General features: G+C 37.5%; 1 protein-coding gene across 2 annotated transcripts in view; it reads right to left on the reverse strand.

The window, feature by feature from the left end:
* The window catches only part of LOC110456410 (alpha-mannosidase 2C1-like), a 66,065-nt gene that overhangs the window by 35,046 nt on the left and 16,717 nt on the right, over positions 1-14,302 (reverse strand). For both annotated transcript variants that reach the window (XM_021507147.1, XM_021507148.1), the window contains exons 17-25: positions 11,557-11,739; positions 10,993-11,023; positions 9,934-10,161; positions 9,625-9,704; positions 8,994-9,085; positions 8,122-8,226; positions 7,170-7,239; positions 5,946-6,032; positions 4,981-5,124 (exon numbers count right to left, since the gene is read on the reverse strand). In XM_021507147.1, the coding sequence (XP_021362822.1) occupies positions 4,981-5,124; positions 5,946-6,032; positions 7,170-7,239; positions 8,122-8,226; positions 8,994-9,085; positions 9,625-9,704; positions 9,934-10,161; positions 10,993-11,023; positions 11,557-11,739 (1,020 nt within the window). The remainder of the gene's footprint in view (positions 1-4,980; positions 5,125-5,945; positions 6,033-7,169; positions 7,240-8,121; positions 8,227-8,993; positions 9,086-9,624; positions 9,705-9,933; positions 10,162-10,992; positions 11,024-11,556; positions 11,740-14,302) is intronic.

The raw sequence follows: 14,302 nt of genomic DNA on the forward strand, positions 1-14,302 counted from the left end.
TACAATGTATTCACATGTTGTCATGTCTCACACTGTCTCTATACAATGTATTAACATGTTTTCATGTCTCACACTCTCCCTATACAATGTATTAACATGTTGTCATGTCTCACACTCTCTCTGTACAATGTATTCATATATTGTCATGTCTCACAGTGTCTCTATACAATGTATTCACATGTTGTCATGTCTCACACTGTCCCTTTACAATGTATTCACATATTGTCATGTCTCACACTCTCCTTATACAATGTATTAACATATTGTCATGTCTCACACTCTCCCTATACAATGTATTAACATATTGTCATGTCTCACACTGTATCTATACAATGTATTAACATGTTGTCATGTCTGACACTGTCTCTATACAATGTATTAACATGTATTTTGTCATGTCTCACACTCTCCCTATACAATGCATTCACATGTTGTCATGTCTCACCCTCTCCCTATACAATGTATTAACATATTGTCATGTCTCACACTGTATCTATACAATGTATTAACATGTTGTCATGTCTCACACTCTCCCTATACAATGCATTCGCATGTTGTCATGTCTCACGTCCCTATACAATGTATGTACATGTTGTCATGTCTCACACTGTCTCTATACAATGTATTCACATGTTGTCATGTCTCACACTGTCCCTTTACAATGTATTCACATATTGTCATGTCTCACACTCTCCTTATACAATGTATTAACATATTGTCATGTCTCACACTCTCCCTATACAATGTATTCACTTGACATACTGTGCTTTCAAAATTGTATTTACATGTAGACATGTATTAGATACATTATATGGGGTACAGACATTTCGGTACCGAGGGATTTCTGCATGTACTTTTTATGATGTTTCCATACCTCCAAAAATTTGTTTAAAAATGTTTTCAAAACTTTCGGCACTTAGACTTTCATTTTGACTTTGTATTTTGTCATTTTTTGTATCATGTTTTTTGTTGATTTTACATTTTAAAATTCTTCTGCATTTTTCTTAATTTCACAAAAAAATTACCGAATCATCAATTTTTATGTATACTGAAACCAACTTTGATTCCAACATACATTGTATAACAATAACGGACAATTTGTTGTTTCCAAGACCTTAAACATCCCTGGTATGTTTGTGGCTTGTGAGCATCAAAGGAAGCAGATGACATAGTGTTACCCTGGTAATTGTACAATAGCAGAAGAGTTACAGGTATCCAAGATGACCTTAGATACCAGATACCTGTACCTGTTAACAATAGTATTCTCTATGCATGCGTTAAACAACATAAACCGAAGCATAAGGAATCAGTTCATGAATTCCATGTACTGTTTAAGTTATGTACTCAAGTCATTGTATTACTACATTCATGCTTTTGGGAAATAAAACTTGCATTAATTTTAAGGTAATAGCTAATCTACATCCATTTTATGGCCTTCCTTTGCAACTACAAGGTATAAAACAGCACTGTGCTCAAGAAAGTAAAAGTACATGTGATCTTTATCAAATTACCTATAAACCCTTAAAGCTATGCTTTTATCGGGCCATTTAGTCGTGGAAATGGCATATTATTCACGTGACAAACATTAGTTACTCTGTTGGCTGGTAAATACACTTCTGTAACTAATCTGTAACTTCTATCTATACACAACATAAAAGTCCATACTCTGAAGACATGTGTGCGATGAGTTTGAAAACAACATACATTGACAAAATTGTCAAAAAAAGAAACAAAAGTTTCATTTAGGCTCTGGCTGTTTGTATTATTTTCATGTATGGAAACCATAAAAATCAAGCTGCCTGCTGAATGTAAAATGTCTGTTTAGATATTGCTTCCAAGCTCTCACCGAACTAAACACTGCCCCACTTACTTGTAACAGCCCAACTGCACTCTTTGAAGTCTTTGAAGCTCTGGCTCTTATAATGAAACATGCCATTTCAATTTTGAAAGAAGACGCTCTTCATCCGTTCCACAGGATAAATGAGTTGTAAAATAATGTGACGACCACTCCAATTTGTACCCACTAATGTAAACAATATTGCTCCTTTTTTAACCATCCAAAATGATCTACCTTACCAGATGTATCTATAACTAATAAGGCATTTCAGGGATATGCTATATAATAACAGTGCTGAAAACAATAACTGATTGAATGTTTACAGTGACCAGCTCCTTTTCGATATACATTTACCAGTAAACTCATGCATAACAGATTAGGAAGGTGTCCAAGTTGCTTGTCCTCACACAAAGAAAGATAACTCTAAACAAGAGATCCCAGAGGGATCATGGCGCCCACCATCATACCATCTTCATTAGTTCTATGTCAGTTTGATATCTTTTTTCCCCTTATCTGTTTGGTTAGTTTGCCTGGCAGACATCTTGTTCTTCTGGTCAGTCTCAAAACTTAAATATGCACAACCACGGACCAAGGGGAACCTACATGTCAAATTTGAGAAAGATCCCTCCAGTACTTTCTTAGAAATAGCGATAACAAACTTAAACTGTAACAAGATGGCCACCTGTCCGCCATCTTAGTTTTCAGATCAGTCCAAAATTTGATATGCATAACTAAGAACCAAGAAGAACCTTCATGTGAATTGGGAACCAGAAGTACTGGAATCAGTTATACCACAGGGAATCAGTTAGACCACAGGGAATCAGTTAGACCACAGGGAATCAGTTAGACCACAGGGACTTGACATGTACAGTGTTAAGGGAATAAGACAGTACTGCCACTAGAGGGTGGAGAGGTACTGGAATCAGGGAGACCACAAGGACTTGACATGTACAGTGTTAAGGGTAGGAATAGGCCAGTACTGCCACTAGAGGATGCATGGTGAGGTAGTGGAATCTGCGAGAACACAGGGACTTGACATGTACATGTACAGTGTTAAGGAAATAGGCCATTACTGTCACTAGAGGATGGTGAGGTAGTGGAATCCGGTAGAACACAGGGACTTGACATGTACAGTGTTAAGGGTAGAAATAGGCCAGTACTGCCACTAGAGGATGCATGGTGAGGTAGTGGAATCTGCGAGAACACAGGGACTTGACATGTACATGTACAGTGCTAAGGAAATAGGCCATTACTGTCACTAGAGGATGGGGAGGTAGTGGAATCCGGTAGAACACAGGGACTTAACATGTACATGTACAGTGTTAAGGAAATAGGCAATTACTGTCACTAGAGGGTGGATAGGTACTGGAATCTACAGTGATAAGGGTAGGAATAGGCCAGTACTGATACTAGAGGGTAGAGAGGTACTGGAATCATGTAAAACACAGGGACTTGACATGTACAGTGTTAAGGGTAGGAATAGGCCAGTACTGCCACTAGAGGGTGGAGAGGTACCGGAATCAGGTAGACCACAGGGACTTGACATGTAGAATATTGAGGGTAAGAATAGGCCATTACTGACACTAGAGGGTGGAGAGGTACTGGAATCATGTAAAACACAGGGACTTGACATGTACAGTGTTAAGGGTAGGAATAGGCCAGTACTGCCACTAGAGGATGGTGAGGTAGTGGAATCCGTTAGAACACAGGGACTTGACATGTACATGTACAGTGTTAAGGGTAGGAATAGGCCAGTACTGCCACTAGAGGATGGTGAGGTAGTGGAATCCACTAGAACACAGGGACTTGACATGTACATGTACAGTGTTAAGGAAATAGGCCATTACTGTCACTAGAGGGTAGAGAGGTACCGAAATCCGGTAGACCACAGGGACTTGACATTTACAGTGTTAAGTATCTTATTGATCAGAATACTTATTAAACAGAGTTTAGATACAATGTTTTATCTTTCTTATTTTCCGCTGTCATGCGATGTCTTTAATTTCTGAGATAAACCATAAAGTTTAAAAATTTTAAGAATAACAACTTGGTACTTCTCAAGGCAAGGCTTCAAATAATTATTTCTTAAGTCTAATTGAACTTTAACATTAATGACTGAGGTCCAGTCAACAAGCAAAGTCGAACTCTTACTGATCATCGGTCAATCTACAAGCACTCTCTAATTCCATATATAAATCAAGTACATCTATCTTACTAACCAAGGGTCAATCACCGGGTACTGTTACTGACCGGAGTGCAATGCAATCACCGGGTACTGTTACTGCATGACCACAGGTCAATCACCGGGTACTGTTACTGACCAGGGGTCAATCACCGGGTACTCTTACTGACCACAGGTCAATCACTGGTTACTCTTAATGACCACGGGTCAATCACCGAGTACTGTTACTGACCACGGGTCATTCACCGGTTACTGTTACTGACCACAGGTCAATCACCGGGTACTGTTACTGACCACAGGTCAATCACTGGGTACTGTACATATTACTGACCACAGGTCAATCACTGGGGACTGTACATATTACTGACCACAGGTCAATCACCAGATTCTTTTACTGACCACAGGTCAATCACTGGGTATTGTTACTGGCCACAAATCAATCACCAGTAAAATTATAACCACGGGTTAATTGCCAAGTACTCTTACTGATCATAGGTCAATTACCCACCAATTACTCTTACTGATCATAGCTAGGTCAATTACACACCAATTACTCTTACTGATTATAGGTCAATTACCCACCAATTATTCTTACTGATCATAGGTCAATAACCCACCAATTACTCTTACAGATCATAGGTCAATTACCCAACAATTACTCTTACTGATCATAGCTAGGTCAATTACCCACCAATTAATCTTACTGATCATAGGTCAATTACCCACCAATTACTCTTACTGACTACAGGTCAATCAACAAGTAGTAACTTAATAAACACAAGTCAATCACCAAGCAACACTTTCTTTCTCAAGAGTCAACTGACAAGCACTACCTTTCTGACCACGCTTCAACCAACAAGCACCATCTTACTAACCACAAGTCAATCAATGCAACATGTACAAGCACTGTCTAACTGAGTGATGTCCAATCAACAAGGACAACATTAATGATAAGACTAACCTCAAATTGGGCCCAGTCCCAGGATGTGTTGAAGCGGTTTGGCCGCTGAAGGTGACCAAACTGAATGTCGTAGGTGGCGGTGTTGGCAGTGATTGAGGTGGGAAACTCAACCTTGAGGAACTTCCTGTTCTCATGCCAGGTTACCTGAGAACATTAGTTATATACAGGTGTTAAAATAGCAACATCCTTATCAGAAGTTCATCTGTAACTAATTAATTTGTATAGAGATAGTGTAAAACATGATGTTTGGTTCATCAAAATAGCAGTCTTAGAGTAAATCTGACTGAATGAATCACATTATAGGACCTAGGTACTAGGAGCTAGGACAAAGATAGATAACTCTTAGAATTGACAGAAGCCCAAGTTTAATCACAAGAACATCTTGATGAAATTTAGCAAGTTAGATTGAATTTAACCTACTGAATTTCATATTTGACATATTGAGTTATGACATTGTATCTGGTATGACGTACCTGGGTTTCACATTTGAGGTAGGGTGGGGATGAGATTGTGTGTGATATAACTTACCTGTGTTTCACATTTGAGGTAGGGAGTGATGAGATTGTGTGTGATATAACTTACCTGTGTTTCACATTTGAGGTAGGGAGTGATGAGATTGTGTGTGATATAACTTACCTGTGTTTCACATTTGAGGTAGGGGGGTGGGGATGATGAGATTGTGTGTGATATAACTTACCTGTGTTTCACATTTGAGGTAGGAAGTTATGAGATTGTGTGTGATATAACTTATCTGTGTTTCACATTTGAGGTAGGGAGTCATGAGAGTGTGTGTGATATAACTTACCTGTCTTTCACATTTGAGGTAGGGAGTGATGAGATTGTGTGTGATTTAACTTACCTGTGTTTCACATTTAAGTTAGGGAGTGATGAGATTGTGTATGATAACTTACCTGTGTTTCACATTTAAGGTAGGGAGTGATGAGATTGTGTGTGATATATCTTACCTGTGTTTCACATTTGAGGTAGGGAGTGATGGCATCCAGAACAATAATTTGTTTGAGGTAGCTGTTGTCACTGATTTTCAGGGAAAACTGGAAGAAGTAGATTGGCAGCAGTTTATTGACGAGAAAACCAAACTCAACATTGATGTAAATGAAAGTTAAAAATCTTAAACCTCATTTCAGTATAAACATCCTAAACCTTATACCTGCACTGTAAAATGAGAAATGTTCGACGCTTTTCATTATTTTTACACTTAAATAAGAAGGCAAATGCAGCATACAAATGTAAGGCAAATATCTGACAGATCAAGATACAGCTAGTAAATAAGTAAACAGAGGAGCAAAATCAGCATTAGGTAAACTCATTTTAAATAGCTAGAGAGTGGTGCAAATATATATACAGTTTACAAAATGTCCTTAAACCCTAAATGAGTTTGTTTCCCACATTAAAGACAAAAGGGTCTAAAAAAACTGAATTTTATGATAACTTTTGTATATCTGATATAAAAAGGAAACTCATTTAAAACCCTTTTTAAATTAACAAAGAATTTTACAAAAATGGATAGAGCCCAATTGAAATATTTCTTTAGTCAAATACTGTTCCTCAACATCAACAACTCGCTTTTAATGATGTCATTTCTATTGTTTATGTATATGTATTAACAATACTCCACGTAATATGAAGTAATAATGTTTATCCAGAAACTGCTCTAGTCCATCTTAAGGTAAAGGGTACCACTGCATCAGTTGTAATCACAGGGAAGAGTTCCACTCAGGGTTTATTTGACCTGGAGTACTCTCCCTTCTATATACAGCAGATGAAGCAATCAAAAGATATTTTCTGGCGTAGCATAACTTTCCCTGTCAACTTTTGTAAAGGCTTTGCATACCATAAGTTCGACATCCATTTTGATATCCTACTATCATAATCCCTAGATGACAAGACTGCTAAAGCATAGCCTTTACAAGGTAAAGGTCCTGAGTTCGACCCTTGCAGCTTTAATGGGTAATTTTCTTTTCCATTTAAATATTCAAATTTCAAACAACTGTTATCCTGTAAAATGCATGGTCACATGAGATTTTTATGGCATATATCTCCTGAAAAGGCTTTGAATAATTCACAGTATTGACAATGGCGATAGTATACCAGTAGTTCAGCTTGCTAGAACTTAACACAGAAATGGGAATTGTTTCTACTATTCAAACACCAGAAGACCTAACACCTACCTCTAGAGACACCCTGATAGGTCCATGGTCATTGATCTTCACACTTTCTATCACTTCTGTCACAGGCTTTCTGTCAAGGTCAAGTAAAAACAATTTATAACTGATGTATCTCTTAAATATGAAAATTAGATCTCTAACAAATGATTGAATCTCCTGGTAAATGGAGAAGTAGGACCAATGAGAAGTTTCTACATGACTTCTTAACATAATTTTCATATCTTATGAATTTAAACACATTTAATTAACTCATTCACCCCTGAAATTTCATAATCAACTATTCCAACCTTGAAGAGTGTAATTGTGTCTTCAGGGGAGAATGTGTCAAAGTAAATATTTAAACTGATTTTTAGGTATACTAGGTAAAGCGTCCAGGATTCTGAAGTTGTCAAGCACAATGCTTGTTATGTGTTTGGTAACTTAACAATCTTTCCCCAATAGTTGAGACCCCCCATCTCACCCCAAGGGAGTGAATGATACTTTCTATCTTACACTGTCATAATCAAGTTACAGGGTCAATGCATTGTCAGGGGCCTGAACTTGAAAGCAGCATTAGAAACTTAGCCTTTCCTTATTTAATACACCAATTACAACTCTGGTCCAACTGGTCCAACTGGTCCAATGCGATAAAAGACAGTAGCTCAGGGTAAGAGAAAGGAATATGTTTATCACACAACAACAACACAGACCCAGGTGCCTGTGGTGAGTCACACTAAATATCAGAAGGTAACACCAGAACATAATTGTATTATTGACAGAACAGCAACTCCTACTGCGTTAATTACTATTTTAATATTAAATATCTTAAACATTTTAGATTTAAGAGCTTTTTATAAAACAAGTATACTGTCAATCCTGTATTGACTTGAGGGAACAAATCTTTACAGACAAGTGGTCTTTAATGTATAAACAGGTCACAATAAAAATAAGGATAAGTTGGTTTATAAGCACTCACCTGGTCTCCAGGTGATAGTCCATCACATCCCAGGCATCCCAATATAGGGGCACATCATCATACATCACAAACTGGTTACCATGGTGACTTGCACTGATGGCATTTCTAAAAGAAAAAAAATCACTTATAAAACTTGAGGATAAAAAGTCACATTGCTTATTTGGGAAAAGTTTAAAATCCAATATTATGCTGAGGTTAAAGAATGGTGTATTCCTTTAATACTGCACTCAATCAGCAGAACACTTCAAAATAATTGGACATCTCTCACACGTGGTATTTCATTATACGGTCTTCAACATTTTTGTAACAACCTGATCTTGATCTTCCTTCCTTTATCTAGCTCTCACACGTGACCTGCACCTTCTTGTCTGTTCCTGAACTCTAATATCTGTCATTTGACCATGACCTCCTGGTATACTATTCACTACCATATGATCATGATCTATACATTTGTATGTGGTACACAAATCTCCATAAATGACCTTGACCTATATACTTGTACCTGGTTCTCAAGTCTCAAACATATGTCAACCCTGACCTATGTACTTGTACCTGCTTCTCATTTCTCTACCAAATGACCTTGACATATATACTTGTACCTGGTTCTCATTTCCTTGTACCTGGTTCTCAATTCTCTACCAAATGACCTTGACCTATATACTTGTACCTGGTTCTTATATCTCTACCATATGACCATGACCTATATACTTGTACCTTGTTCTCAATTCTCTACCAAATGACCTTGACCTTTAAACTTGTTCTTGGTACTCAAATCGCTATCACATGACCTTTACTTAAATATTTGTCCCTGGTACTCAAATAAACCAAATGACCTTGACCTATATACTTGATGTGTACCAGATTGTACTAACCTGCTTGTTCCTGGCACACTAAGCTCTATCACATGACCAGATGAGTTTATAACGGCAGTCAGGTATTGGTTCTCCAGCTGATAAAGATCTCCCTACAAAAACAAATTACAATTATAGTCAACAGATCATAGGTTCTCATACAGTACAATGTCATTAAATAGCATGAACACACACTTTTTCTGATGAAACTTTAAAAAAAAAAAAAAATAGAGAACAATTTAGAAATTTCATTTTTTTTCAAATTTTGTATTGACGATGTTCTGCATATATGTATCCCCTATATCTGTTTGTTAAGTGACACAATAATCTTGCTTTAATTTGCCAGATTATTCATAATAACTCTAGTCCCTGAAAGTATCACTTACATTTTGACAACCCTGACAATATCACTTACATTTTGACCACCCTATCAGTGTCATTTCCATGTTTCACAACCCTGACGATATCATTTACATTTTTGACAATCCTGAAAGTATCACTTACATTTTTGACAACCCTGACAATATCACTTACATTTGACAACCCTTTCAGTGTCACTTACATGTTTCACAACCCAGACAATATCACTTACATGTTTCACAACCCTGACAGTATCACTTACATTTTTGACAACCCTGACAGTATCACTTACATGTTTGACAACCCTGACAGGGAACTGACACTCCTGTGGTGATAGACCTGTATAGCCACAGCTGGGTACCAACACAATAGCTGTAACACACAAGGACATAAATACTGCAGCAGCATACAGTGAGGTTGATTTTTTATACAAACAAAAACTCTTCATAGACAGATCTTTTTTAAGACAACACGTTTGTTTTGTTGTTTTGTTTATCACATGAAGATGTCATTTTTCTTTCTTTATTGACTTGTGTGTGTGTGTGTGTGGTAGGGGGCAATATTTTGAAGGATTTTGACAGAAAGCTCTTCCTCAACTTACCCAGATTGTTACTGTAGACATCTAATTGTAGCAATTCATTATGAAGCTTCTGTTTTTTGGACGAACTCTCTGGGTTTTCCTTACTCTCCAACTCATCTCTTGGGACACTGATCACATCTGACCGCTCCCAGCTGAGTGTGTTGACCACTAGTGGACCGAGGTCAGACTGACTAGTAGTAAGATGGGTAAAAGCATTGTTCCACAGTGCCTGCCCAGACTTCTGTATATCTGAAAGAATCCATGTTGTCAATAAATGTCAATTAAATAGAAGCAGAGGTCCAAAGGGCCCATATCACCCATCTGATATATAATGGTGTTAGCAAAATGTATCTGTGACTAATCAAGTAATGTCAACAAATTTAGAGGCTGTTGTGGCCATATTTAATTATGAAATTTTATCTGGCAATAATTAACTTGAAAAGTTATACAGACCTAACATATTTTCTGTATAGTCACTTTGTAGGTTAGAAGATATTTTTTAAAGTTCTGAACACATCTGACATATTATGACTACAGGCGTTTTTTTAAAGCTTTTAACATATTGGACCCCTATGATCTCCAATATGGGTCAAGGTTATCTATTTGAACAGCCCTTCACAGCCTAACAAGCTACAGGCTATATATCTTTACATATCACTATTATAATTATGATGTGCTTTGGAGGAGTTACCTCCCCTTTGTGTATCTATCATGTAAATGTCTTTAATATATGTAAACAATGTGTTCACCACCAGATGTAGCTGTAAGGAGAGAGCTTATATAGGCAATGCCTGATGTCCAATCCTGATGACTTTTTTTGTCAATAAAATATGTTGAAATTGAAAAAAAGTCATTTCATTTGAAAATTTAAACGAAGTACATGTATAGACCCCTGTGATCTTGAATATTGATCTACAGATCATTTATATGAGCTAGGTTAAAACTCCCTCATCCCAGCAAGCTACAGGCTGATTTTTGTATGTAATCATCCTTTTGAAGATTAGTGTACTTTGTATACATTTAATTGATGAATTATCTAAAGGTGTTATATACAATGATCTGGATGATCCAGGAACTCACCTTTATAATGAATATTTGAATCCTTGTATACCTTGATAAAAAATAAACGCTTAACATTAAATTGTTGCAAATAGAAACAGATATCTTAAATGTCAAGAAAACAAAATGAAAGTAAATGACCCCTTCACCATGCTCACCGGACCTCATTGAATTAGATATTCCCAATATAACTGTGTGCCAGGAAATTTTGCCCTTCATTTATAAAATTTATATTTGGCCAGTATTAATTTGCCCTTCACATTTAATTACTATGTACATTTTGTTGATTACTAACTTTTCTAAAATGATACTTTTGCCTCATTACAGAGGGTAAAAGTAAAACTGAGGTTAAAATTTCCAGTAAAAAGTTGTAGTCCTATCCTCTAGGCAATCCCTGCCATAGATATTTAATAGGAGACCAGTTGTACAGACACCACTAGATCAATTATTTAATAATTAAAAAAGAACACAAATATAGATATATATGTATACTGTATGATAGTTGATTTAACTAGTAGCAAGTTAGCATACCAGCCATATATTATCATATGACAATGCTGGAGTTGACCTAACTAATTAGCATACCAGTTCGATAGATGACCCAGGAAGTACATCATGGAATTGGTTGAGCAGCAAGAGTTTCCAGAGTCTGAGAAGTTCTTCTGCTTGGTAGTCATACACTTTCTCAGGACCAACAGCCAGTGCCAGGCAGCTCAGTAACTCAACATCATGGAGCAAAATCTCACATCTACGGTTTAATTCTTTAATCTGAAAATGACATGCTTCATTGATAGACTAAATTGTGATTTCATTAAACAAGAGGCCCATGGGCCTAAACGGTCACCTGAGTCCTACAGTATTTATTTTTGTTGTTGAAATATGTACCAATTTGAGTACAAAATAGTTAACTGAAGTTTGTCAGGACCCTGAGCTGATCATTCCTAGACCGCGTTTCAGTTAAATCGGCCTATTAGATCTTGTTTTTAAGTTTAAATACTTTTTTCAAAATGGCGGCCGTGGCGGCCACATTGAATTTCTGATCGACCCTAAAAATAACATCACTTTTGTCAGGACCATGAGTCGATCATTCCTACAAAGTTTCAGTTCAATCGGCCCAGTAGAACTTGACTTTAACTCTTTCAGGCCTGGCGGCCATCTTGGATGCAATCCCTAAGCATCCCTTTGAGCCAGACTCCCTAAGCCATATGATCAGCTTCCCTAGTGATACAGCAGCAAAATATTTAACACCTACAACTAAAATCATCATAACATGCTAAATAATAAACATAAACTTACCATATTTGAAACACACAGTGTTGAATAAGTGTTCTATCACTTTAGGTAATTTTGTGTACTCCAGAAAAAATACTTACTTTAAAAAAAGCAAAGTAAACACTTTGAAAATTTTCCAAAAAAAAAGTAATTTGCTACACTACACAACAGTATATGTACACAGTATCAGTACTTTTCCTCTGATTTTATTACTGGAACAAGTTTGGGAAATTAGCCCGATGGTAAGGCTTGACACAGGCAACACACAAATTGACATTACAATGCATGTTCACATCCAGATGTTGGTTCTCTCCGGACGCCCTGTTTAGAACACTGTTTGCATGTCTTCTTCTTCGCCAGGATGGTCGGCCAGTGAATCAGTCCTTCTGTAGCTTTATTTTGAACACTCTCCCTTTTTCTTTTTAGCCAATAACCAACCTCCCATTAGTTGTTTTGCCAGGTTTTTTCTAAAGTCTAGTTGTGTTCTTGGTTTTGCTCTCCCAGTTTTGGTTTTAAGTTGGTGGGTTGGAGATTCCTTCATCATGATGAACCCGTTGATGATGGAGATGTCAACCAGAAACTAAAACAGATACTTCCACCACCTCGCTGCTTTCCGTGAGATGGAGTAGGCAGAGCGAAGCTGGTCTGCTCTGTCAACACCATTCATGAAGCTTGTGTAGTTCCTCAATGCTTTTGGGCAGGAACCATGTCTAACAGTCCCATCTTTTTTCTTTCTCTGGACCGTGTCCATCTCAAGTGGGCTGTCACATGTTGACAATATGTGAACAGTTCTTTTGTCATGCCATGCCACAGCAACCATCTGTCCCTTCTGCTGCATGATGAGATTCCCTTGGTTTTTAAGCTTAGCTTGTGATATAGCCTTGGGAATGTGCTTCCTGTTTGTTCGAAATGTTCCGCAGGCGTATGTTTTTTCGCGGAGAAGTTCTTCGAACAAAGGGACAGAGCTGAAATAGTTATCACAATATACTTTGTGATACTTCCCCCAGATATCTTGAGTCAGCTCTCTCACAACACGTTCTCCTAGTCCAACTTCTGGTGCATTTCCAACTTTCCCTGAGAAGACTTGGAAGTCGTTGACAAATCCATTGTGTGGATCAGCCCTGACCCACACTTTGATGCCGCGTTTCGTTGGCTTCATTGGGACATATTGTTTGAATCCCAGGCGACCTGTGTAAGCTATCATTTGCTCATCAATTGAGGTTTCGCAGTGAGGCAAATAAATGGACTTACATTTTTGTCTAATGTCCTCTAAAATTGGTCTGATGTGTGCCAATTTGTCAAATCAAGGTTTGCCTCTTGGTGGATTGTTTGTGTTGTCACACACATGAAAGTATTGACAAAGTTTGTCAAATCTATCCCTTGTTATGCGTTCAGAAATCCCTGTTGATTTAAAAAATGCATCAGATGTGAAGTAGAGATCCTGATTTGGAGCTACTATGATTGCCATTGTGATGTTGAAGGCAAAAAAAGCTCGAATTTCCTCTGCATTTGTTGGGTTCCATTTTGGGTCAGCGCCATTTTCCCTGATTTTTTCTCTGGCGTACCGGTTTGTCTTGGTCGCTATTTTCCCGTACCAATCAGTGGGGAAAACTTTGTTAAAAAAATCTATTTCTTTAGCAGTGTTAGGAAACCTTGTAACTGCTCCAGTAGTTTCTGTAAATTCTTCCGTTTCTACAGCAGAAAGATTGGCAGTCCACGAGGGCATATCATCGTCAGCGTCAGAATCTTCGCCATTGTTTACATCTAAACGAGCCCTATGTCGCGCGAGAAATGCCAGTGGTATATCTTCATCACTGTCGGTATCGTCATCAAATTCGCTCACTTCAATGTCAGAATCCCTGTTTAATAATCGCTGTAAAGTTTCATCCGATCGTGCAATATCTTCCGCATTAAAACCATCAAATTCAAAGTCGCTATCGTCACTAGAATCCATCGTGGTTGTAATGTTTACATTCGCATTCTATGTGTTTGATTTACGCGCTCAAACATGATATACATCTCATATTAACCAATGAAAAGATGTTTCTTTGTTAGAAAT

Source organism: Mizuhopecten yessoensis, unplaced genomic scaffold (assembly GCF_002113885.1).
Source record: "Mizuhopecten yessoensis strain PY_sf001 unplaced genomic scaffold, ASM211388v2 scaffold8745, whole genome shotgun sequence".
NCBI classification, from domain to species: domain Eukaryota; kingdom Metazoa; phylum Mollusca; class Bivalvia; order Pectinida; family Pectinidae; genus Mizuhopecten; species Mizuhopecten yessoensis.